The 26,512-nt window shown below is 39.2% G+C and overlaps 1 protein-coding gene and 1 non-coding gene across 8 annotated transcripts in view; one reads left to right on the top strand and one right to left on the bottom strand.

The window, feature by feature from the left end:
- The window catches only part of MKLN1 (muskelin 1), a 347,617-nt gene that overhangs the window by 30,718 nt on the left and 290,387 nt on the right, over positions 1-26,512 (bottom strand). For 6 of the 7 annotated variants that reach the window (XM_055124497.1, XM_055124493.1, XM_055124502.1 and 3 more), the window contains 3 exons: positions 20,853-21,074; positions 16,652-16,781; positions 5,813-5,848 (listed from right to left, as the gene is read on the bottom strand). In XM_055124497.1, coding sequence (XP_054980472.1) covers positions 5,813-5,848; positions 16,652-16,781; positions 20,853-21,074 — 388 coding nt within the window. The remainder of the gene's footprint in view (positions 1-5,812; positions 5,849-16,651; positions 16,782-20,852; positions 21,075-26,512) is intronic. The other variant, XM_055124490.1, reaches the window with a different exon arrangement.
- LOC129401251 (U6 spliceosomal RNA) lies at positions 6,452-6,558 on the top strand. The gene has a single exon (XR_008628183.1). It is a non-coding gene; the product is annotated as a U6 spliceosomal RNA (small nuclear RNA).

Genomic DNA, 26,512 nt, shown 5'->3' with positions numbered 1-26,512 from the left:
ATAACAGTTCCAAAATAATCTCATGTTTTACAACGTAACTGCCATGAACCAAAAATGTCATTGTTTTAATGCAATTCATTTAAATATTACTGTCATTGGTTTAAGGAACTCTATTTGTAAATGAAGCATAATTTGAGCACAATTATATGCTCAAAAAGTTAAATAAATATCAGACTGAATAGTCTGGTGACAGATGTAGCAATGGGATAATGCACAGATGAAAGTATCACTGTAAATCATGGTACCAAAGTATGAAGGAAAATATTTTGTAAATCATAGTACCTCAATAAAAATGGGGAAAAATATTCACAGGAAGAAACTTCTCAAAGATAAAATTTCTACTAATCTGCAATTTTACAAATTAAGAGATATAATGTTAATTTTTTATAAATATAATTTATCATATTTATACGATTTAGATAAAATGTTATATTTATATATTCACATACAATTTTTTTAAAGGGGGCCACACCTGGTGGTCTTTGAGGCCTATACCTGGTTCTAAGCTCAGGGCTTGATCCTGGAAAGCTCAGGGAACCATATGGGGTGCCACGGAACAAACCTGGGCCGGCTATATGCAAGGCAAGCACCCTACCCACTGTACTATTACTCTAGCCCCTCAAATGCAATTTTTTTTCTTTTTCAGTCACACCCGACGATGCCCAGGGGTTACTCCTGGCTCTGCACTCAGGAATTACTCCTGACGTGCTCGGGGGACCATATAGGATGCAGGGGATCAAACCCAGGTTGGCCGCGTGCAAACAGCCTACCCTCGGTGCTATCGCTCTGGCCCCACAATTTTTATTACCTACTAGTGACAAAAGCTTTTATATTGAGGTATGTTTGCATATGAATAGAAAACACAGAAGAATATAGACCAAGCTACAAATACTGAGAAGACTATGACATTTTTATTTTCTATTTTATAATATGAATGTTTCATTTATTGGCGTTTTTAGTTCTAAGATAAATCCAAATCTACATACAGAAAATACTTATCTGGGAACTTCTGGTAGTAAGAGAGTTCATTAATGTTTGGAGTGCTCTTATTTAGGTGGAATGGGCATTCATTTTTGGGAGGCCACACCCAACTGTGCTCAGAACTTACTCTGAACTCAGGCAGGGCTCAGGGACCACGAGGCGCCAGGAATCTCAAATCCAGGCCGGCTGCATGCAAGGCAAAGGCAAGTGCCCTTCCCGCTATACTTCTGCTTAGGTCCCAGGAATTTGGGTTTTAAACACAGGTTTATTGACATTAAGAGATGTTTTTTTTAACTATTTGGTGACATGATGGTGACAAAAATAAACTTAGGTGTATTAGTTTATGTATATAAAATTTTTAGTATTTTTTAGGAACTAAAAGTAAAAACATTTCCAGAAAGTTCCTAGATACAAGGGGGTTAACCCAAACTTGCACTAAATATATGTCAGTGGTTTTGTAGTGAAGATTTATAAATTGTACTTCAGCTGAATTCTTTACTTCACTCTATTTCATATATAGTAACAATTCAAAACACATTTCAATAAAAATAAGATTTTCCACTTGTATCTTCAAAAGTAGTCTAGATTTCTCCTAGAAACTAGTCCATTTTTTGTAAATACGAATCTGATTTGTTATCTGATCTGATAGCTGTTTTGTAAACAGCAGAAAAAAAAACAATTTTTTATTTTAAATGGAGATTTCATGCAGTCTTATTAAGGATAACAAAAATGCAAATAAGTGCATAAATAAAGTATTATCCAGCGAATATATTTATTTTACCTGAGGAGTATCTAAATACTATATTAATATAGGACAAATGGCTTCATAAAGCTATCTGAATGCCATACTTTGATTCAGCAGGCTAATTTTAGATTAATTTTTTACTACTAACAGAAAAAAGCTACTCATGAGATTGTAGCTTCAGATAGCAAACTAAAGACAAACAACATTACCTTTCTCATCTCCTCATTAAACTGTCAGAAAAGATATTCCAGCAAAAAAAAAAAAGGGGGGGGGACGATGGTAAATAGCACTAGAAAAGAAGAAAGCTTGTCATCAAGAGATAAATCCTGAGGAATCTTGGATGACGGCTGGGTTTATGTGAACAGAGACGTCATGGCCAAGAGGCAGAGTCCAATTCACAGGAGATGAAAGATGAAAGACTTCTGAGGAAGTCTTCAAAACAAAAAGCAGGGCTGTAGGGGCGGAGCACAGGTAGAGCTCTAAGGGAGCCCGAATCTTCACCACCAGCTTCCAGAAAAATCGGGCAGAGAGACAAGGTGGTGCTGTTCTGACAGCCCCACACGGACTCCCTCTGCGTGGTGGACAGCGTGTCTGACACAATGAGGGAACACGCTCGGCCAGTGCCTCGAGGGACCGAGGAGAAAAACAGGCCTACTCGGTAGGAAGGAACCACTGTCGAGGACCTTCCTTTCCCCCAGAGTCCTTTATTCACAAATTTCAATGCTCACAAGGGAATCACAATGCACATGAGAAAATAATCAACAAGAGAGAATGACCTAGAAGAGCAGGCAAAGATAAATCACAGAAAAGAACAGAACTGGGAAAAACTGGGAAACTCATTATCTTTTTTTTTTTGGGGGGGGGGGTGGCTTCAGGATTGAAGCCAGGACCTCACAGATACAGAGGAAAAGCTCAACTGCGGACTCAAATCCTCAGCCCATCGTTCTCCTTGATGTAAAGAGAAGATCGTGTGTAAAAGAAGATGTAAAAGAAGAATAAGCTCCTATAAAAGGAGCAGAGACTATGAAAAGGGTATTTGACAAATCAAGGACAGAATAAAAACAAAAGGGTACTGTGACCGAAACAGCCAGTGGTCTTACTAAAACGGATACAGCAGCAGAACTTATAGGAAAATGACACAGAAGATATGATAGAAAAAAACTAAGAGGAGAAAGTCATTGGGGGGGAGGGTAAAAAAAGAATCTGTCTAAAAGGAGTATTAGAAACTGCAGTGAAATAATATAGAAGAAAGCAAACACAAATAATTTCCCTGAACAGAAAACAGAAAACACCAGTGGGCATCCGGAGGGGAGGCCTGGCTGTGCATGGAGGGCATCGCCTTGACTGGCCTCGGAGCTGGGAGGGCCTCAATCTGGTACCCAACACCAGTAGCTAGAGAGAAACAAACACAACAGGAACAAGGAAAGGTCTTGGCTAGCAAGGCATGCCGTATTTTAAAAAGATAGAGATATCTGCCTACATCCACACCCACACACATACACTACAGCTAGGAACATAGAAATATTTCAACATATTTAAAATAGTATAAATATTAAGCCATTAAATAGTCAAATAGTTACAATTAATTATTTATAATTACAAATAATTTACATATTAAAATGCAAAACTAGGTCCCCCCAAACACACTGTTTACAAAAAAGACATGAGAAAGCAGATTTGGTGTATTACAAAAATGGACTTGTTTCTAGGGAAATCTCTTAAATATTAATATTAAATAGCTATTTAAAATAGCTTCTTCGGTCTTGAGACAGAAGAGTAGACAGATGAACGGGGAGCTTATGTCCTCTCTCTTTCAGTGAAACTCCAACACTCCAGCAATAAAAACCTCCGGGCAAGGGGGAAGGCTATTGCCAACAGAAGAATAATTTCCAACTAATATGAGGCCTTTAATCAGTAGCAATTCTAGAACATAACGAAGTAATGCTTTTAAAATGATGAGGAATAAAAAAAATGAAACCAAAATTGTATTTTTGGTTAAAGTTAACAAGGAGGGCAAATTAAAGGGAATTTTTGAACCAGCGTCAGTAAGGAACTAATCTATGACTGCATGGGAAGGAATTATTCTAGGAATAATTCCAGCAAGAAGAAAAGAAAGCTAAAAAGAGCCCAAGAAAAGAGCTCAAAGGACTGTAGCACAAGAGGGAGGCTGGGCTCCGTGTCTGAGCGGCCCACAGAATGCATCTCCCAGCACAGTGTGGGGGCCAAAAAAGCAAAAAACAACCCAAAAATCTAGGAAAAAGAAAAAATAGAAAAGAAAGTAAGTACTATGAGGCACAAGAAAAAAGGAGAAAAATTCATAAAGGAAATAAAGCTCCGTGAGATCTTGAGCCTATCTGGACAGTCTTTAAAATGCGGAGTATTTTCTTTCCTGAAAGGCCAGTCACGGTATCTGGACTTGTAGTGTGCCCCATTCACCTTTCTTAGGTTTTCATTGCTTAGAATCTGGGTCCTAGTATTTTTCATCAGGCAATGGTAAATTTTCTTGGGATAATTTGTCACCACTTATCACAAAGTCCTTACATCTCCAAGATCTATTTCTCATTTGCCAGGCTTCTGAATGGGTTTCTAATCTAGGTCTTTACATGGCAATCTTTCTGAGACAAATATACCTGAGGATATTTTATTTCACACACATCTGAAAGTTTGGGGGAGGGGGACAATATACATTTTCTGGGTCAAAGTCATTTTCTTTGAGCACTTTCTAATCTCTGCTCTCTTCTTCCATTCACTCGTACAGCCCTCTGTTCTTTGTTTTAAAAAATTTCTTTTTGCCTTTGATATTTTTGTTTTGCCTTTTGTTTGTGGGTCATACCCAGCGATGCTCAGGGCTTACACCTGGCTCTGAACTCAAGAAATCACCCCTGGTGGTGTCCAGGGAACCATAAGGGACGTCAGAGATCTAACCTGGGTTGGCTTTGAGCAAAGGTAAGCCCTATTCACTTTACTCTGGCTCCGGTAAGTGTCCTTGATAGTCTTTAGTACTCTTAGGAATGTGCTTGCCCTTATTTTCTGTTTACACTATAGGCCCTTGACCAATCAAAGGCCTTTCACCTTTTCTGAACTCTAGGATATTTATCTTCACAATCTCTTTTCTCTTCTCCCTCTCCCCCCTCACCCTCCATCCCTCCCACCACTCATCCCTCCCTTAACAGGAAGTCCTATTAAGAAGTCAGCATTTAGGCCTAAAACAGAGTACAAAGGTTAAGGCGTTTGCCTCACATGTGGCTGCATCTGTGACACAGCTTCCAGACATGGTCCTCCTGAGACCATCAGCTGTGGCCATATGGTCCCCCTGAGTACCACCAGCTGTGGCCCTTGAGCACAGACCCAGGAATGGCCATCAAGCACAGCTGTGGTCCCTGAACACCAAAGGGTGTGGCCTCAAGACAAAAGACTAAACAAACAAAAAAAAAGGGAACTTGGCATTTATACTATTCTCATCCTTGAGTTTTTTAATATAATATATATATATATATATATACACATATTCTTTCTCTTGTATCTTTTTTTCTTTTCTATTTCTTCTGGGAAAAGTATTTCTCTTAATCTCTCAGGTAATTCATTCATATTCTATTTACAGTATAGTTACAATTTCATTTTAAGTATATTTCCTTCTATTTCTATTTTATTGTTATGTTCCTCATATTACTAACATGTTTCCTTACATCTTTTTACTGATCATGCTTATTAGAAACTCTTGGCACATCTACTGTAAGAATTCTGCTTTAGATCCATAGATGTTGCCAGTTTATTGACCTCTTTTAAGCTGTAGGTAGGCTTGAACTGTCTGGCGATACTGCGCTGTTGAGCTGTCTGATAATCTATTTAAAATAGATGGACTTTTTAGATAAAAATCTATCTAAAAATGTTTTTTTCCAAGGGTAGCCTCTATTGTCTTTGGTCAGCTATACTGGGGCCCGCCAGAGCAGGCCTTGACTAGCATGAACACTAGTGAGTTTGAGAAAACAGAGACAAGTCAGGGGACAGGGAAGCCTTCGCATGGAAAACCCGTTAATAACTTTCATTTCCTACCCCTCCCTCCTCCCAACCGCCAGGGTTTTATACCTTTCAGCCCTTTAAGGGAAGTAGAAAGCAGCATCCCTGGAGGGGAAAAAGAAAAGAATGACTGAAACTGGAGAGCTGGTCCACATCTACTTCCATCTACTCTTAATTTCAGCGGGGCTTCTGCCTACCATAAGGCGGTTCTTTGGATTCTGGCTCTGGGTAGGAGCCACTGAGATGAGTTTCCATACCCAAGAAAAAAGAATGAACTCAAGACAAGTTAGGGAGAAGACAGCCCGCTTTCTCATTTAGTTCTTTTGCAGAGGCGGGGATCAAAGCTGGGTTCACATGCGTGGCCTCTCACGTTGAGTTCCGAAAGTTCAGTTACCTCTCATTCCATTTTCAAGGGGTTGATCTGCAGGAAGAGAATCTGCAGCCTGTGTTAAGTTTGCTATTTTCTTTCTGGGGGCCAGAGAGACAGTACAAAGGTGGGTAAGGCGCTCGCCTTGCCCACAGCTGACCCAGATTCTATCCCCAACACCCGTTATGATCCCCTGAACCCCGCCAGGAGTGATCCCTGAGCACAAAGCCAGGAGTACGCTCTAAGCACTGCCATGTGTGGCCCAAAAACTAAGAGGAAAAAAAAAAAGAATTTGCTACTTTGGCAGAAATATTTTTCACTTTATAAAATACACTGTGTGAGTGCTCACTTCAGCAGCACATATACTAAAATTGGAACGATACAGAGAAGATTAGCATGGCCCCTGCACAAAGATGACACGCAAATTCATGAAGCATTCCATATTTTTCTGTGTTGCAAGCCATAATGCCCAAAAGTAGAGAGAGAGTATGGGGAATACTGTCTGCCATGGAGGCAGGGGAAGGGTGGAAAAGGGGGCTATATCGGGGATATTGGTGGTGGGGAATGTGCACTGGTGGAGGGATGGGTGTTTGATCATTGTGTGATTGTAACCCAAACATGAAAGTGTGTAAATATCTCATGGTGAGCCAATAAAATTAAATATATATACATATATACATATATACATATATATATATATATATATATATATATATATACTGTGTGAATTGCCCTAATGCACACTGTACGTTACTTCTATACTAATTTTATAAAAAGAAAAATGGTTAAAGAAAAACAGTAAGATCAAATGAAAGGTCAAAGCTAAGAAAGCTTTCATTCTAATACGCCATAGTTATTAACATAATCCCCTACATTTTCTTCCCCAAAAGAAAACAAGGCTGTCTTTTCAACTGAGTAGTTTCTAGTGGGTAAAAAAGGAAGGATAAAGAGTAAAAGATCTGCAACGTGATTTTCCTTGGGGGGGGTCATACGTGGCTCTCTGTGCAGGGACCACACAACTGTAAACTAATAAGGTAAAAAGTGCTCAGGGGACTGTTAAGTTGTACCCAGAACTGAACCAGGATTGTGGTACGTGTTAGACAAACACCTTAACCTTTTCACTATCTCTTCAGCTCACATCTTTACAACTCTCTATAAGATAGCTAAATATTACAGTAGCCAAATAAACATGTAGTCTGAAACACACGATCTTTTCTCCTCTGGTTTACTCGACAGGCGGATGAAGGAAGATGACTGGAATTAGTAATGTCAGAAAACCACAGGGGCAGAATAAAAGGTAATAAGTATTTTTAATTCATTTCCATCTCTACAGGAAGACATCACTATTCTAATTCATGAATTAATCTCAACTCTACCTTTGCTTCACGATCCACTGCACATATTTACCGTTAATTAAGTCACGGGTGGGGGGAGGGGATTTTTTTGAGCGCTGTCACAAAATATAAAATTAAAAAACAGCTTTCTACTCTTCGTCAGTGTATCTTCTTCTTTGAGTAATAGAAAAGCCTGACTTAACAGTGGACTGATGAACTCACAAGGCACGATCCTGCAAGTGGACAGGTCGGTGTTTCAACCCAGCCAAGCGTGCTGGTTGACAGTCCTAGACGTCTCCGTCTCCTCGCGGGTGCGAAGGTTGCCAGTACCAGCTCTAAGTAATTCCTATTTTTTCATCTGAGTCTCCATACAGAGAGAAAGGAGCCTGTTAGCCGCCTTCCTTCTCCTTCTCCTTTTCTTTCTTGGTTTTGGGCCACACCTCACAGTGCTCCGGGCCTACTCCTGCACTTACTCAGGGATCACTCCTGGCAGTGCTCTGGGGGCCGTATGTGGTACTGGGCATGAAACCTGGAAGGCAAGTGCTCTACCCACTCCCTGGCACTGGCATCAATTTTCTTACTGGAAAGAAAATGCAGATTTTCCTTTCGTCTCAGTGGCCAAACCTGGGCCCGAGGAAAGTGAAATGATTTGGCAAGTGATAAAGACTGGTTAACTGATTCATCGCTTAGGGCCATGATTAAACAGAATCATGACTTGGTTAACAAGAAAAGGCCAGTGGTGATTGGTTCGGTAAATATCAGTGTCCGGCACACTCTTGCCTTCTAAGTTTGAGACTTGTTAATGGTCACAACCTGAGACCCTACTAGGGTCTGGCAGTAACTCCAATTTAGATCTACTATCTAACCTGAACCTGGGTTTCTACGGCTTGGTTTTAATTTCAATAAAATTGCAATTGGTTTGTGGTACTCTATGGTATAGAATTTTCTGACCTACGTCACGCATATTTGGAGACCAAAACTCCACCTCACTGAATAGATCCATCATCATTTACTTACTGTGACACAGCGAGAGCTGTTTCCCGAGAGTTTACTCTTGCAAACAAAAACATACTAAGCATTACCATAAAATTTATGTTTTTTACATCTGTGCAAGAATGTAAGTAGGATAGATCCCTGGAAAGAAAACTATTAGTCAAAAATATGTAGTTCTTTTATGCCATGGTGGCATTTTAATTTTACTTTTTCTTTTTGTAGTACCACAGATTAACACTTTCCTTACTGGCGACTTGAAAATTTTTTTTCTCTGAACAATATTAGACATGGTTACACTAGCGAAATATTCCTTCTTTATTGATTTATAAGTCTTCTGTTTATAGTAGTAGTTTATAGTAACAGGATTTTAATTTTGGTTGTAGTTGCTACACTGTCATTTATTAAAGACTTTCAGGTTTAGTGTCATGTTTAGAAAGGTCGTTTCCCAGGCCTAAATTAAAAACAACAATAATAGATAAAATGTTATTTATTGTTCCATTAATTTGTATAAAACTAGAGGTTTATAAATATCTGAAAGTAATAACCGATAGTACTTTATTAACCTTCACTTCCAAAACTGCCATTAGTATTCTTGCTGTTTGCTTTTATAAGTGAACTTTATTTCACATTTACTATCAAATGACAAATTTTATATTAAAAATATAAAATGCCTTTTAAAGCTTGTATACAGCAAAAACACTCCTGGGAGAGTAGACAGGGACAATATCGGAAGTTATTATTACCACTAATGTTGAGAGGAAAAAGTACATAATCCAGGCTGTAGACAGCTCAACAACAGAGCATATGTAGGACCTATATGAGGTTCTGGGTTTCATCTTGGGGGAGTGTGGGAATGTGCGGAAATGACACAACTCAAATTTATCAGAACAATGGCACACCAAATATGAAAGAAACAGAAAGCAATGAAAGTCATCCTGAAAATAAGCATTATCATCTCCCAGCTCAGTAGCTAAACTCTTGTTAATGATGCAAATGATTAGCTATAAATTCTTTGCTAATGCACAATGTATCTTTTTTTTGGGGGGGTCACACCCAGCGATGCTCAGGGGTTACTCCTGGCTTTGCATTCAGTAGTTACTCCTGGCAGTGCTCAGGGGACCATATGGCATGCTGGGAATCGAACCCAGGTCGGCCGCGTGCAAGGCAAATGCCCTACCCGCTGTGCTATTGAAGAAGTGCAAGTCTCAGAGGGTTAAAAAAAAAATCATAAAAACTTATGCTAGTTTTTTAAAAAAGACAATGAGCACATTCCCAGTGCCAAAATGAAAACCAGTAGTATTTTGCTAATGAAAATGTTTATAGATAAAAATCAGATTTTGCAGACATAGCATAGGACTTACATGTTTGTATCACGGTCTAACAAGAAGGGAATAAAACTGCTAGATAACACCCTATCACCAGGCAGTTCAGGCCCTCGTTTTCTGACAAATAATTAGTCCAGAGAATTTTTAATTTTTCCAGAGTTGCAGAGTTTATAAAGTTTGCCAAAGTGGAAAACAAGAATGAAGAGACCAACTCTTCCGACTCTCAATTCATTACTCTGCCTCTAGAGTCAGAAAAAAATGGAACAAGTAAGGACAGATATGGGAAATGCAGTGGACAGAACTTAAAGAACAAAATAAGGAAAACACATAACTACTATAAAATGTGGATTAAGGTTGTAAAAGTTTTGTGTCACTGATGCTGGATTTAGCATCTGGCAAATGATGAAGACCCAACAGACAACTTGTTATCATGAATAATACAGATAAAAGAAAGCATGTAAGGGACTGAATCTCTATAGCAAACCATAAAGGCCTGGTAATGTGAAACCTCTGAAATGTAAGCTTCAATTATGTTTAAATACTGAATTTGCATATAGGGAATCTGCTACACTCTCCTCCTCTGTTCACATGCTTATTGTTAGAAGTTATTCAGAAATAAATCCAAATTTTTTTTTTTTTTGCTTTTTGTGTCACACCTGGCGATGCACAGGGGTCATTCCTGGCTCATGTACTCTGGAATTACCCCTGGCGGTGCTCAGGGGACCACATGGGATGCTGGGATTTGAACCCGGGTCGGCCGCGTGCAAGGCAAACACCCTACCAGCTGTGCTATCACTCCAGCCCCTAAATCCAAATTTTTAATGTGGAATTTTGATATAATTATATATGTGAGACATAACACTAATAAATCTCTTCTTCCTAAGCAGTTGTCTATCCACTGAATTTTAAAATCTTAGTGAGGGGAATATTGTTATATTCTGGTCTTAAAAAAATTCAAGGTTCTTCCAAGTCCTGAGGTGTTAGATCTTTTTTTTTTTATGTTTTCATATTTATTTTTTAAATTTCATATATGTAGAGTTGACTCCAACTAGCAATGGACTGGAAGATTACAGCAAGTAGAAACATTTCTTTTGTTTCCCCAAACTATATAGAACAAGCTACAAATTCCTGATGAGAACGTTTAGTAAAATGAGCATATATAATTTTGTTGACTATAAAGAGCAACCATTTTGAGATTTGATATTATCTGACACAAAAAGCTGTAACAAACAGCTATACTTTTTCATATTCCATCTTTAACTGATGAACTCCATAGTTCACATTCATTCTATGATTTCAAACAATCCAATTTGAAACACACAATAAATGCAGTTTTAATCAACTAACCCACATTACTGAATCATAGACAAACATAGTAATTATATGTTAAGTCCATCTCAAATAACAGTAATTAACTGTAGTAAAAAAGCTTTAGAAGAACAGTTAATAAATCGAATGTTTAAATGAGCTAGAGAGCATCCACAGAATAGAAGAAAATTTGTATTTTCTAAGAATGCCCAATAAAGTGGAAAATTAAATAGCACCCGGCTTTGTCCTAATAAGGACTTTTCATGGCTTAAAAGATAAGTAATAACTAAGCATAACAAAATGAAATTTCAAAGGGCTTTTAAAAATCATGTACAAGTAATTCTATGGGAGTACAATATAATAAATAATTGTTCTGACATGAGGTTTTCTGATTGCTCCAAGTCCAGTGAAAGATTTTTTAGGAGAGGTAATTTAGTGTTTTGAAAAGACAAACGTTCTTTAAGAAACCTTGAGTAAAATCTGTGTTTTTCAGAGGAGTCTTTCACAGGTTTTGAAAAGCAGAGTCAAATTTATACTGCCAGAAGAATACATAGAATGTGTCAGAAGTTTGAACCAAATGCTTTAATTCCTGGGCCTGAGGAGTTAAGAGAATTCCCATGATCTATGAAAGATCTGAAATAAAACATAAGTCATTTCTGTGCTGGAGGTGGGAGGAAGAGTGATCTGGGCATGGGCAAAAAGCCAAAGGCAAGGAAAAGCAAGCTTTGTACAAAGAATCAGTACTCAATACTCATGAAACAAAAAAAGGGGCCAAGTCAGGGTCAATACAGAGAGCGCACTGGAGAACTAACTGGCTTATCATAAAGGAACCTGAGACTGACTGAGTTTAGGCTTCTAAACCTGAGGGTAAACACGAAAAATCCATCAAGTTTCAACAATATTTTCCTATCAGTGTAAATCAAAAGGGAAGGCTGCCAATCTACTTTTTTCTCTTCCCTATATGTAACTATAAGCCCGATGAAGAAGCAGCTGTTATTTATATTTGTGTGCTCGGTGCTTCTATTATTAATAATTTTGACAAAATATATCCACTAGGTAAATATTAAAGGATCTGGTCCTGTAGCACTGAACCAGTCACAGAACAGCTATATACTGATTAAGAGTGTGGGGAAGGGTTGGGGGAGCCAGGAAGCAGTCTGGAAACAGAAGCAGAACAGGAGATGAGAATACTCAAAACTAGTGATACATCGAGGTAACAGTGACATGAATTGATCACTGAATAGATCAGTGAGTCTATCAATACTGTCCACTCTCAAGAAAACATGAGATACCCAATAAATACACCAGCCTAAACTATAAGGTCAATCCATCTCATCTCCCAGAGTAGCTGTAAGTAGGGATTTTTACTACTTTCCTTAAAATACAGTTTTATTCACTTACATACAGGTTGTAGCACTGTCATCTCGTTCGTTGACTTACTCGAGCAGGTAACAGCAACGTCTCTATTCCTCCCAGCCCTTAGATTTTAGCAGCCTCTCCTTACTCGTCTTTCCCAATGATTGGAGGCTCTTTCAGGGTCAGGAGAATGAGACCTATTATTACTGTTTTGGGCATATCAAATACGCCAAGGTAGCTTGCCAGGCTCTGCCCGTGCAGGTGGGATATTTTTGGTATGTCAGTAGCTTGTTGGGCTCTCTGAGAGAGATGTGTGTGTGTGTGTGTATATTATTATCGTAATATATAATATATATACATCCAGAAACTTAAAATACCCAGAGACTTAAAAGCAAGCTCCCAGAAAAGAGCGACGCAGAGTCTCTTGCCCGCATGCCTGGCTGTCTTCCCTGGGGCCCCTCGGGGCGGGGAGGGAAGCTGGAGCCCATCCCCTCCGAGGGGCCATGCTCAGGGCCCCTCTCCACACGTTCGGACGGGCCTCATGCATGAAGGTACCGGCAGAGGAACCCAGGTGTGTGTAATCCCATCAACGGCCAACATCCAGAGACTTAAAAGCGAGCTCCCAGAAACGTGTGGTCGCTTTGCGGCCGCGCGATATCTTATAACCTACATTTCCCTCCGGAAGAAACTAGCAAGCTACTGAGAGCTTCCTGCCCACATGGGACAGCCTGGCAAGCTTCCCATGGTGTATCCAGACGCCAAAGCCAGTAACCAGCTGAACTCATTCCCCTGACCCTGAAAGAGCCTCCAATGCGTCATCGCTGGGAAGGCCGAGAAAAGAGAGGCTTCTAAAATCTCAGGGATAGGACGAACCGTAGAGGTTACTGAGACCGCTCGAGCCACTCGTCAATCAAGGGGATTTCGTGATATATATATATATATTACTCTCTATGATTTGTTGCCTACTGTCTGAACTCCATCAAATATGGGGTGGTAATTATGCCCAAGGCTGCCTCACTAAGGACTGAAATGGGCTTTCTAGAGCTAGAACAGAGGTTCTCAATCTTGGCCAAAGAGCAGAAACCCTTGGAAGAAAGAGAAGAGCTGGCGGGGGAGGGGGGGAGAAGGGGGTTAGAAAGTGGAAAATTTTCCAGGTAGTTCTAACCAAATCTCAATTCTGCTATAAAGATCATCAATTACACAGTGATGAATTAGAACTCACATGCATCCTGTCAAAATGAACCACTTGAAAATATGTATCTAGACCAAAACTTCCCAAAGTGAAGACACTGCAGCCTTGGGTTGCTGGAAGGATATAGGAGGCCAGTAGTAGCCTAGGGTAAAAATGGGGATATAGGTGTCTCTACTTAGTTATAAATTATTCAGGGAGGCACTGAATAATTTCTTCTGAAAAAAAGACGGCAGGCCAAGAGTTGAGAATCTCTGATATAGACCAAAGCGTAATATTTTTACAACTCTGACTAAACTATGGCATCTAGTCTTTCAGACATAAACCTTACTTATAAAATAACTGCACTGCATTCACTTGTACATGGTACTGAATAATCTCCAGCTATTTCTCCAACCTCATTTCACATAAACTTATGGCGCCCTCAGCTGCCCCATCTGCTCCTGGAACACCTAAATTCTTTCCTGTTTTGGACCTTTGTATTTGCTTTATTCTTCATTGTGAACATCAGTCTTTAAATGATCACCTCATCCGGAACAGTTTCCTAATCTACTCTAACTAGGGATCACCAGTAATACCTGTTTTCCCTCAAGTATGGTTCTCTCTTCACGAGAGTGGGTTTTTTGAGGGATTTGCTTTTTTTTTTTGAGGGGTGTGTGTGGGGGTGGGAGGTTGTGGGCCACACCCAGCAGAGATGGGGTCTACTGCCCTGGTGGTGCTGGGGTGAGGGTGGGGAGAGAACAACCAGACCAGGCCGGCTTGGCCCGCTGACTTCTCCCATCTGAGTGAAGGGATCTGATTCCCAGGTTTAAACATACGTGGCAGGAGGAGGGACTGAAATATGTGGGGGAAAGGGAGACATGACACACGGAATTCTCTAATGTAGAAGGAAGTGCCTTCAGAGGGAGGCTTTTTGTTTTGTTTTCCAAATGCAAGGTACTGAGCTGGAGACCACTATTTTTCAATTTGGGGAAATTTTCTTCAGTTTTTAATTTTGTAATTCAGTGGCCTTCACTTCCCTTGTTCCCAGCAGATGAAGAGACACTGTTCAGGATTCAGCCTCCTGGATTTTATTGAAACCCTTATTTATTGACAACACTTCTATTTTTCATTGTTTTGTTTTGGGGTTGTATCCCGTGCTCTTTGGGGGCATACCTGACTGCTCAGAAGACCAGGTGATGCCAGAGGGTGAAACTTGGGCCTCCTACATGCACATCATATGCTCAAGCCGCCCGTTAAACCATCACTCCTCACTCTCTTCCACATTTTTTTTTCTTAACAAAATTTATTTTTCAGGAGCTGTCTTGGCCTGACCTTTCATGGCCTCCAATTATTGTTGTATGGAACAGTACCCCTCCCCCAAAACACCATATCTGATCAATTTCACTCATATCTGATCAGTTTCATCACTTCATTTACCTGTGTTCATCCACTACTCCAAATTTCTCTTTTCAGGTGTATTTTTGTCTCTCTCTTTCATGATTAGCTATTTCAAATTAGTTGAAAGTTCATTAGGAGTGGCAACGGAGAAAGCTAACTGACAACAGGAGTGCGCAGCAGGCAATGCTGCAGGGGCTGGGGGGGTGGAAGTGATCACCAGACTCGGTGGGGACTGCGGAGTGGTTACTTAGTTTGGGGGACAGGGATGAGAGGTGAGGGTGACCAAAACAATAGTATCTCGAAATCTTTTCTAGTCTCTGCCTAAGCAAGTACAGAGAAGGTTGCGAGGGTCCTATCAATTCATATATAATTTTTTTTAATGGTGGAGTGATTTTTTTTTTAAAGGACAGAAACACTACTTTAATAAAAGATCGATCTTTCCCAATAATAGCTAAGAGGTAAAAAAAGCAAGCTGATGTAATTTTATTTTATTTCAGATTTTGGGCCACAGCCGTCAGGGCTTACTTCTGCCTCTGTGCTCAGATTTCATTCTTGGTAGGGCTCAGGGATGTGATACTGGGGACAGAACACGAATCTGGGTTGGCCCCAGACCAGGCAAGAACCCTCCCTGCTGTACTCTCTTTGGTCCCTGATCTAATTTTACACCTTACTGTTCAATGTAAGCATTTTATACCACTGAGTTTGAAATATCATTCTCTGTGCATACTAAATTACAGGCAAAGCAACTACTATGTAGGAAAATGACATAAATTATCATCCAAAATAAGACACTTCTGAGAAAGAATGGGACACTCTCAATGTATACCAAAGCAATATGCATCAAGTGAGGACTATCTCAGGAAATCCCTACTTATTGCTAAAAGAAAAACTTCTTAGATGATGGATCTGTAAACTTCTAAAGTGCTACCAGTGACATGAAGTTATCTTCTGGAAGAAAGCTGCTCTCTACTTTGCTAGGGTTTAATCCATGTCATGAGAATGAAACACAAGGTAGAAAAAGATTAGGAAACTAGAGGTACAGAATTTATATGCAGTAATTGTTATTAACTAATGTTGGGTTGTATTTCCAAGTGCTCAGGGGCTACTCCTGGCATTTTTTTTTGTGGGGGGAGGATGTTTTTGGGCCCCACCAGCAATCCTCAGAATTTACTTCTGGCTCTGTACTCAGGAGTTAGTCCTGATGGAACCAGATATGGTGCCTAGGATGGAACGTGGGTAGGCCTCGTGCAAATCAAGTGCCTCACCCACTATATTATCTCTCCAGCCCTTCTCCTGACTTTGTACTCAAGAGTCACTCCCAGCAGTGCTCAGAGGACCATGGACTGACCCTGGAGCCTAGTGCATACAAAGCATGCTCACTAACCTGTTATGTCTCTGTCCCAAAACATATTCATATTTCAGAGATCATTCCCTCCCCAACAAACATACGTGAATTAATTCTTTTAGAAATTTACACATTCTTAATTCAGCACACAGAAAATAGTACTTTAAACTGGAATAAATTAACTGGCAGAAATCTCTTCCTCTCACACAAAATTTTAAAAAAATGAAGGATAAAGAATGGTTAGAAAAAGAAAATGGGCCTTCTACCTAATACAGTTAAGACAAGAGAGAAGGATAACTAAATGCCGTTACCCATTCCAGAGTCTTTCTTGGTGCCATCTGAGATTATGTCTACGTGATCAGAGTCCACATCGTAACTAAAGAAATCGTTCAAATAGGTCTTCGATCGCTGGCCACCAAATACATATAAGCAACGATTTTTCTGAAAAATAAGGAAAACATGGGGAAAATAAGGAGAAGTAGTCACTTCTATGAAGAATTCAGAAATATCCCTTTAAACCTGAAACCAGCACAAAACTCATCTGATGACAGATCCCATCCGGAAGAGAGTGGGGAGGAGGCTGCATGCTCAAGTGTGATCTCTAGAATTTCCTTTTCCAGCAAAAAAGCATGGTAGAGAATAATATATTAAGTATTGCCTTTCTGTAGGAAAGAAGAATGTATGTGTTTTTGTTTCCTTCTTCATAAAAAAATAAAGGAAGGAAATAATGAAAAACAATTAACTATGAATGAAGAGACAGGGATAAAAGGAAATAAAAACTAGGTTTCTTGGAAACCCTATAAACTGTATTAAAACCACATATATATTTTTAATTAGAAAACGATTTTTAAAAACCTCTGGAATTTGAACAAAGATGAAAGAAACCCACCTGGATACATACTGGACCAGAGAACCAATGTATTTTTAGTGAATTAAATTTGCTACATCTCAAAGAGAGGAATGATCAGAAAGAAATCTTAACTAGCAGCCAGTGACTTTGCTATCTTAGCAATTCTGTAACTATCACAAAAAGACAGGCAAAGTAGATGTACTGTCACTATACAGTATGATCTTAACCTTCCAATTGTAAATACAAAATCAAAGCTATTCAATCTTACAAAATGATAATGTAGGGCCAGGGAGAGAGCTTAAAGAACTCGAGTGCGTGCTTTGCGGGGAAAAATCCTACTTTATTCCTGTTACTGCCTGGGTGCCTGAGTACCACCAAGAGTAGTCCGGAGCGTGGCCCAACGTGGTCCAAAAAACACAAAGGAAAATACTGAGAACTATAAACTAAAATTTGAATTGGACACATTAGTGTTAATTCGTGATTAAATTTTTCTCTTACTAAAAAAAGACATAAGTATTAGTATGAATTCACAATGTAATTATTCTCTTACAAGAAAAGGCACATAAGGATATTTATGTATCTACATGTATGTGCATATGTGTCTACGAAAAGGTGTAATGGGAAGGAGACACTTCTACTGACCAAAGATAGAGGAAAATTTGGGCTTTCAGAAAGAATACTGATAACACTGGATTTAATATAGCAAACGAAATCAAGGACGTTCATAATAAAACTTCTAAAAAGTTAATGACTGACTCTGAGGTGTCATGAAAATTTATTTCTCATGTATTTTTCAATATATGTGAGAACTAACACTTAAACCCACTGACCCCAAAGTACAACTACATATCTCATGCCCCTTGACAGTCTACAAAATAAGGATGTTTGCACCTCTTCTTTCAAGCCTCCCTAGTGAAAAGGGGAGAGGGAGTCTAAAAATCCAGTGGCTGGCTTCAACTACCCGCTTAGAGAAAGTAGGGAGGAAAGAAGATGTTTAATAACACATTATGAGTCAAATGAAAATAACACGCTAATAACACACTCATCAGTCAAATGGAAAACTTGGAAAATTTTAGAGTACAAATGACTCCATTTCTTTAATATATATAATATATATTTTATATATATATTAAATATATATATTTAATATATACATATATACACACACACACATACATACATACATACATACACACACACATTTGTCTTTTTGGGCCACACCTGGCAATGCTCAGGGGTTACTCCTGGCTCAGGAATCACTCCTGGGCAGTGCTCAGGGGACCACATGGGATGCTGAGATCCAGCCCGGGTCAGCCGCAAACAGGTCAAATGCCCTACCCGCTATACTATTGCTCTGGCCCCTCTTTAACAAATAAATATGTGGCACGTGGGAAGAAAAAGGAAGTAGCAGTGCTATTATGAACTAAGAAATTTAATAACATAAAAGCCAAATACACAGCACAGATCTGTTTTTTGCTACTGACTTGAATAAACTGAAGTTTTTTTTTATTATTTCTGAATTTAAAAAAAAAGAATGCAAACCACAATTTAATGATTCCGAGAAATTATTTTTACTTTGGGTATTATAATATTGCAATTATATTTTGTAAAATTTCTTTTGCTTTGTTTTTGGGTCACACCCGGCAGTGCTGAGGGCTTACTCCTGGCTCTGCATTCAGGAATCACTCCTGGTGGGCTCAGTGGACCATACGGGATACCAGGGATTGAACTTGGGTTGGCCGCCTGCAAGGCAAGTACCCTGCCTGGTGTACTGTTGCTCCTCCCTCACATTTTGTAAAAGTTCTTATCTGTTAGTGATTAACTGTAGTAATAATACCTTGTGTTGCTTTAAAATATTCCACTTACACAAAAACAAAACAAAACAAAATCCTTAAAAATAAAGCGTAACAGAACAAAACCCCAAAGAAATAAAAGTGGGGTAGAGACATGAAAATGGAACTCCGGGAAACTGGTGAAACACATAAATGAGCAGCTCCTGCTGCCAGCCAAGATGTGATCCCGGGGGCCGCACATGTGTGAGGCCTCTCCGCAGCTGCATGAGCGTGACTCCAGACCCCAGCTAAATTTTTCGGCATGGGCAGCTCCTCGCAGAATGGCTCCAGACTGAGAACCAAGCCGAGGCCCCATGCCTGCCCAGGGGGGGAAAGGTATTTCTCTCTCTCGCCTCTTCCTTGCCGGGGGTGAAGGGCGTGGGGACCACCATATTATGATGACCACAGATGGGGTTTACAAGCTTGCAATGATCCAATACCTGGAAGAAATCTCCCTGGACTTAGTTGCTAAAGTTCAGAAATCCAAAACCAGTAGCGGCCGTGCGACCTCATACCTTCTCACAACAGGTCTGGCTAGTGGGGTACTCCTAACAATAATAGTGAGGTTTGTGTTGAAATATTGAATGTAACCAAAGTAAATAGAAAGTAAAGTGAAATTTATCCGTTACATGGTGGGGAGTGGGGGGGGCCGGGATGGGAGGTGTACTGTGTTTTTTTTTTTTTTTTTGGTGGTGGGATATGGGCACTGGTGAAGGGATGGTTGTTTCAGCATTGTGTAACTGAGACTTAAGCCTGAAAGTATTGTAATTTTCCACATGGTGATTCAATAAAATTCTTTAAATAAAAAAAAAAACACATAAATGAGCATATTGGTATTTAATATACTTTTTTTTTTTGACCATATAGGATGCCGGGGATCGAACCCAGGTTGGCAGCATGCAAAGCAAATACCCTGCCCGCTGTACGATCACTTGAGCCCCGATTTCTTTCTCTCATGTTATATGTTCAAGATAGCCTAAAATATATATTTTTAAAATTTTATTTCTTTGCTTTTTGAGTCACACCTGGCAATGCACAGGGGTTACTCCTGGCGGTGCTCAGGGGATATTATGGGATACTGGGAATTGAACCCGTGTTGGCCACATGCAAGGCAAATGCCTTACCCAATATACTATCGCTCCAGCCCCTAGCCTAAAATATTTATCACACTTTTCAATTTATACAAGGTTTCATTGTATAACTTGAGGAGGTTAAAGAAATGCGTGTCCAATAACCAAACTTCAATAGGTGCCTGTTGCGACAGCAGGCTGGGGAGGTGGGCGGCACAGAGCCTGGGAACCCTGGTGGAGGGAAGCTGACACTGGTCTCAGTGACAGAACATTGTATGTCTAAAACCCAACTATGAACCACTTTGTAAAACACCGTGCTCTAAAAAAATAAAATTTGGAAACAAAAATAAAAAATGTGCATTACACTGGTTTTGCTCTAAAGTTCATCTCTAATTCTCTAAATACACTTAATAATGAGCACAGAGCAAAAACTAAGAACACTATGAAAACTGATTTTTCAAATTACTAGGAGTAATCAGTAAGTAAAAAAGTCCAAGATACATAAGAACGAACAATCTAGATAAGTATAAAATATGCCTGGATCAGTAACCAGGTGATAAGCCTTTAGGAATGACTAACCTGACGGGAAGAATTTTAATAGCAAACTGTCAAAGTTTTGTTTTGTGTCCATCACTGCTAACAAGTCATTTACTTCTAATGAGAAATTTTGATCTCTTATTCACGAGTTAGATTTGACCAACTCCTTTTCCACACTGAGATGCAGATGGCAACAAACTATTAAATGCACAGAATTTCTTACTGAGTGGAATAGCATGCAGTGTCCTATCCGCGACTGGATGTCCTCGGGGCCAGCGTTACAGGAGTCCTCTCGAAGAAGTTTCCAGGTTTGGCACTGACAGTTGAAAGCAAACAGGCCACTGAACTGAGGCTCGCTGGCTCTGCTGTCATCCACGCTGCCGTTACACGTCAGAATCCGGCCGCCGAAAGTGTAGATCATGTGCTTTTCCGAGTCCATACACATCTACCAGAACAGAGCAAAAGAGTGAACAGCTTTAGACTGTCCTTCCCTAGGAATAAAGCTGTTCCAGTTCCCAGAAGAAGTAAACTTTGCCTTAATACTACTAAATACCATCACATGGAGTTACTGTAATACTGCTTAGCACTCACTGGGCAGAGATCCAGAATGGATTTCAAGTTTCCATCTCTCTCCCAGTGACAGTGAAATATACTGGGTCAAAACACTATTCATTCTCGAAACTCTATAATCTTCATCATATCAATATGATATGATACACGTGACTGATACATATCAGCACCTTACATATCAATAATAATATATAAAGTGCTGATATATACCTGAGTAAATGTTCTTGATCATATCTGCAGTAGTTATTGCTCTTTTCCATCCTTATTACAGAACTCCTTTCTTTTAATGTGAGCAATCATTATATTAATTAAAGAGAAGATAAGTGAATAAGAATGATGCAACTAAATCCATCTTTCTACATTTACTTCATGAAACTCTTCAAAGTCCTATTGTTACAAGTGGGTGAAACAAATGTTGCCTTCTGGCAGCACATATACTAAAGTTGGAAGGATACAGAGAAAACTGATGTGGTCCTAGGCTACAATGACATGCAAAATTAGCGAAACATTTCATTAAAAAAATGCATGAAGACATTTGAAGCAGTTTCTAGACAAATTTTCTAGAGTATGATGAATCTTTCTTCCTTTTACTACAACAGTATAAATTTAATTGTGACAGGTTATGCTATTTACATTCAAAGTCGAACCTGACTTTCTATTGTCTCAATTCAAGGGAATTACAACCTTTCACAAAAATACCTGTGAGAAACCAGACACCTGTCACTAAGACAGTAAGAACAAATTCTACACCTGCCCCCTAGGAATCCCGGCAGCCACCAACTTCCAAAACCCAACGAAGAGCCCAGGTATGTGGGACCAGTGACAGCAAACTCCAGGCCTTACGGGATCTGGGATAGGCCGGTCCTTCCCATCTCCTCATGCCTATGACACCCTGGATGTCATGCCCACAAACTGCTTCTGGCTGCTATTTAAGCTCATTAACAGCCACGATCCAGAGACACACAGAAGAATCTTGGAACTGAGAAGCTCACTGCAGAGATTTCTCCAGACCCAATTATCTAAAATTTTAGAATTCTAGGAGCATGCAGCTGCGAGTATGCTATTCATAACAAGCAATATAAAATAAATTATCTAGCATCTGCCTTTTTGGCAGGTTTCAGTGGTGGTGGGAAAGTTCAAAATAATGGTGATGGAAAGGTGTAATGGTGGTGGGACTGGTATCAAAATAGTAAATATGATCCATTATTGTGAACAACTTTATGAAAATAAAATTTAAAAAAATTTCTGCAAATGTATCTATACCTGTAATAGTCCTCTTCTTATTAAAACGAAAAAAAGTATCTTCCTTATTGAGGTGCAATATTCAGACTGTAAACATTTCCCAAAAAAAGAGTTAATTCTGAGTATTGGTTCGGAATTGCCTATTAATGATTAATACATTCATCTTGTTCTTTATATGGTCCTTATTTGTATACTCAGTGTTTTCACTGTAGCAAAGGATTGGACAGAACTGGAATGTTATAACCACTGAAGCAGAACAGGGGCTGGAGGAAATGGTTGAAAGAATTGGAGCACAATCTTTGCATGCTCAGATTAGAAACATGTATGACTGCTTCTAGATTTGGTATGTTATAAAATAAGGTGCTTAGAATTTTTATTGAGATCAAATCATTAATTTATTAAAATAAAATAAAAACTAAACTTAAAAAAAAAGAACAAATTATATTTCAAAGATTATGTTGTAAACTCCAAGGTGGAAATTAAATGTTGAACAGGTGGCATAAAGAATTGTTAACATTAAATATATTTTTGCTAAAGCACAAACATTAAAGTCACTAAAGTTTGATTTCTCCTCCCACCAAATTAGTTCTATTTACCTATTTTTGTATATTTTAAGAATAATATATATATACATTATACACATACACACACACTATATGTGTGTGTGTCTACATTTTGCCAGGACTGTCCCAAAGCCTCACCAAGAGTTCTGTCCCTGTCTCATCCATGGCTCTATTACTAATATTTTAAAAATTCTAGCATTCCCAAATTATACCTATCACTACAAAGACCCGCTAGTTACTTCTCAGATTTCTGGCAGACTGCTCTAAGTTAGCATGGAAATGTATTCCATAAGGGTGGAGCCTTAGTGAAAAATGGGTGAAAAACTGAGATGTCAATGCTTTCATTCCCCGGTCCTGAAAAGAAAATGTTCCTACTCTTCCATCATACCACTGGAGCCAGATAGAGCACACAGGGATTAGGGGTGCAAGCCTTGCAAACACCCAGATCATCTCTGGGTGCAACCCTGAGGTCCCTGAAAAATGCTGGGTTTGGTTCTGGTGGTCTTTGAGCACCGTCAAAGTGCCCCCCAAAAAAGAAAATAAGAAAGATAAAAACCAATCCATTTGGCTGAACACAATCTAGTAGTCATTCAACAACTGTGACTGCGTCTAGGGCTTCAATATGTCCGGGTCAAATGACTCTGTCCTAGATTCTTACGGCTCAAGTTTCCAAATCCCAGGGGATCATGCTGCCCGTTACAATAGCTAAGTACATTTTCATAAATCCATACACATTTTGGCCCATCTCTGTTACAGAGTTCCTATGATTCTACTCAAATTGCTACAAAGATGTTTCTCTTTCCTTCTGGGGATATTTAAGTTTGATTTAGACGGGGCTACTCTCATTTGCTATTAGGGATAAAGCATAAGCATTTTTATCTCAGTAGCTCATTCCAGCTCACAAGCCCAAACCAACCCAAAAAAGGAATTAACTACTGTACTAGCTCTGTAATTCTTTCCAATATCTTATGACAAATACGACACAGAAAAGGAACAATTTTATTCTTTCAGCTACCTAAACTGGGTTTTTATGGTTAAGTATGCAGTTTCAATTAGGGTCAATTATCAAATAACAAGATGCTTTAATCACTGTAGGAAACTTCGTACTGTTCATCAGTTATGGTTAACTTTTAATCCTTTTTTGTTTTGAATCTCTGAAAATGTTCAGGAAAGATAATAACTTATTAAACAATGTCTGATTAAGTTCAGCATCACTTTTCTCAAGGATTGAAAAAAAAGTAAGTTCCAAGTTCGTATTGAGAAAAGCTAAAGATCTAAATTCTAGATATTTAATTTCTGAAATCAAATGAAAAGTACATAACCTTTATCTCCCTTCCCCAATTATTCTTAACCTGAAAGAATATTTTATTCTATCATGCAGACACACAAGGTTGGAAGGGTTAAGCTGAGTTCAACATAACGTTCTTCCTGTTAATTTTGAAGGTATTTCTAAAAGCCTTCTAAATACCCGGGATTTCTCAATGAACTCCCACCACCGTCAAAGACTGCTTTATGCCAGTCTGACTCTTCCTACCCACAAAGCGAACAGTTCTCTCTTGACCTTTAGGGTTTCATTTCCTCTTAATCCTTGGTATTGAAGTGTCCTTACAGATGTACTGAGATAGATACTCTTTTTTTCATTCATCCTGCCCTGTGCCAGATGGTTTTCTCATTTTGAAAACCATCTTTTTAAAGCAACAGGAGTTTCCTTCAGTTCCACCTCAAATACTTTGTTGTCCCCATTTTCTTTCTATAATTCTACTAAGTAGATACCAGAACTTCAGAATCCTTTTCTGTTAATATCAGCTAATTTAGTTACCATTTGGATATGAGTGTTCATTCTAGTGTTTTATCAATTTAACTGAGATTCCACTAGCAAATGTTTATAGGTATTTTATCTTCATGGATTTCCAGTTATTTTATCTTCATGGATGTTTAAGTCTCCTGATGTACTCTAAAGAACATCACCTAAACTTAAAGGTTTCTTTGGTTTTAGTGTAGACTTGCTATTTTTCTTAACTAATTCTGATTTATTGAGTTTAGCACCCAAGTCTCATAATACTATCTTCAAACATCTAGGATTTTGTTATTGCTATAGTTTTTATATCGGAGAATCCCTATTTATCTGCCTTGCAGGTATAGTAGTGTGCAACCTACCATACCCTGCATACTTACCTACTATACCCTGCAAATGAACCTACCATACTCTACACATCAAGCTACCATACCCGACTCATCAAAGTAACATACCCTACATATCAACCTATCCATACCCTACAATCCATAAACCATACCCTACATACCATACCAACCAATACATATATATATATATATATATACATACACACACACACACACACACACACACACACACACACACCAACCTACATTATCAATCCTACATTATCAACCAGGTTCAATTCCTCCATCCCTCTCAAAGAGCCCGGCAAGCTACTGAGAATATCCCACCTGCACGGCAGAGCCTGGCAAGCTACCGTGGTGTATTTGATATGCCAAAAACAGTAACAAGTCCCACAATGGAGACATTATTGGGTGCCCGCTCAAGCAAATCGATGAACAATGGGATGACAGTACTACAGTGCAATGCTACATTATCAACCTACCATACTCTACATATCAACCTACCAAACCCTACATTTTAACCTACCCTGCCCTACAATCAAGGGACTGAAGAGAGGCAGTGAATGATTCAGCAACAGCTCTATGGTGCCCCTCAGGCATTCCGTTTTACCTTTCCTGCCCCAAGCCATACTCAGCACCTGGTCTGTAGGCTCTTGTCAATGCTAAGTGCTACTAAGTCACATGGAGAAAACCTCCTATTCAGTTTCCAACTGATCAAGCAATGTTTGTCACAGCTCTACACATTTTAAATTCAAATTAATGCATTCCTTAAAGACTCCAGCATCTCGCTCACCCCCCACCCCCATTCCACCCTGCTGAATTTGATCCTATTTGTCTTCTACCTTACAGGCATTCTTCTGAAAGTTTTTAAGTTCCTCAAGTGGTTCACTCATATTTGTCAATGTGATTATTAATGGACTCTCCTGTCATCTCACTGGTTGTGGGGCAGGAGGAAGATAAAAATATAGGGCCAGTCTGCCAAAGACCACATTGCCCCAGGAAGAATGTCAATGAGCTAAGATTTCTGATCCTTTTATTGAAGTTCCTTTTGCTATTTCTTGGCTAGCTCCTATTCCATTTTCTTATAATTTCCTCAAAAAACATTCAAAGGATAGCATGGTTAGATATAAAATTCTTTGCTCACATTATATTATTATTTTTTGTTTTGGGGCCACATCAGGGGGTACTCAGGGCTTACTCCTGGCTCTACACTCAGGAATCACCCCTGGCTGGGCTCAGGGGACCATCTGGGGTGGTGGGATAGAATGTGTCAGCCAGGCGCAAGGCAAGAGCCCTACCTAGTGTACCATCTTCTCGACTCACAATATTTTCTTGAATACATTCTCGATGATGCTCTATTGTCTCC

Source organism: Sorex araneus, chromosome 1, assembly GCF_027595985.1.
Source record: "Sorex araneus isolate mSorAra2 chromosome 1, mSorAra2.pri, whole genome shotgun sequence".
NCBI lineage: Eukaryota > Metazoa > Chordata > Mammalia > Eulipotyphla > Soricidae > Sorex > Sorex araneus.
The sequence above is the reverse complement of the archived record's forward strand: the minus strand, read 5'-3'. Positions and strand labels throughout refer to the sequence as shown.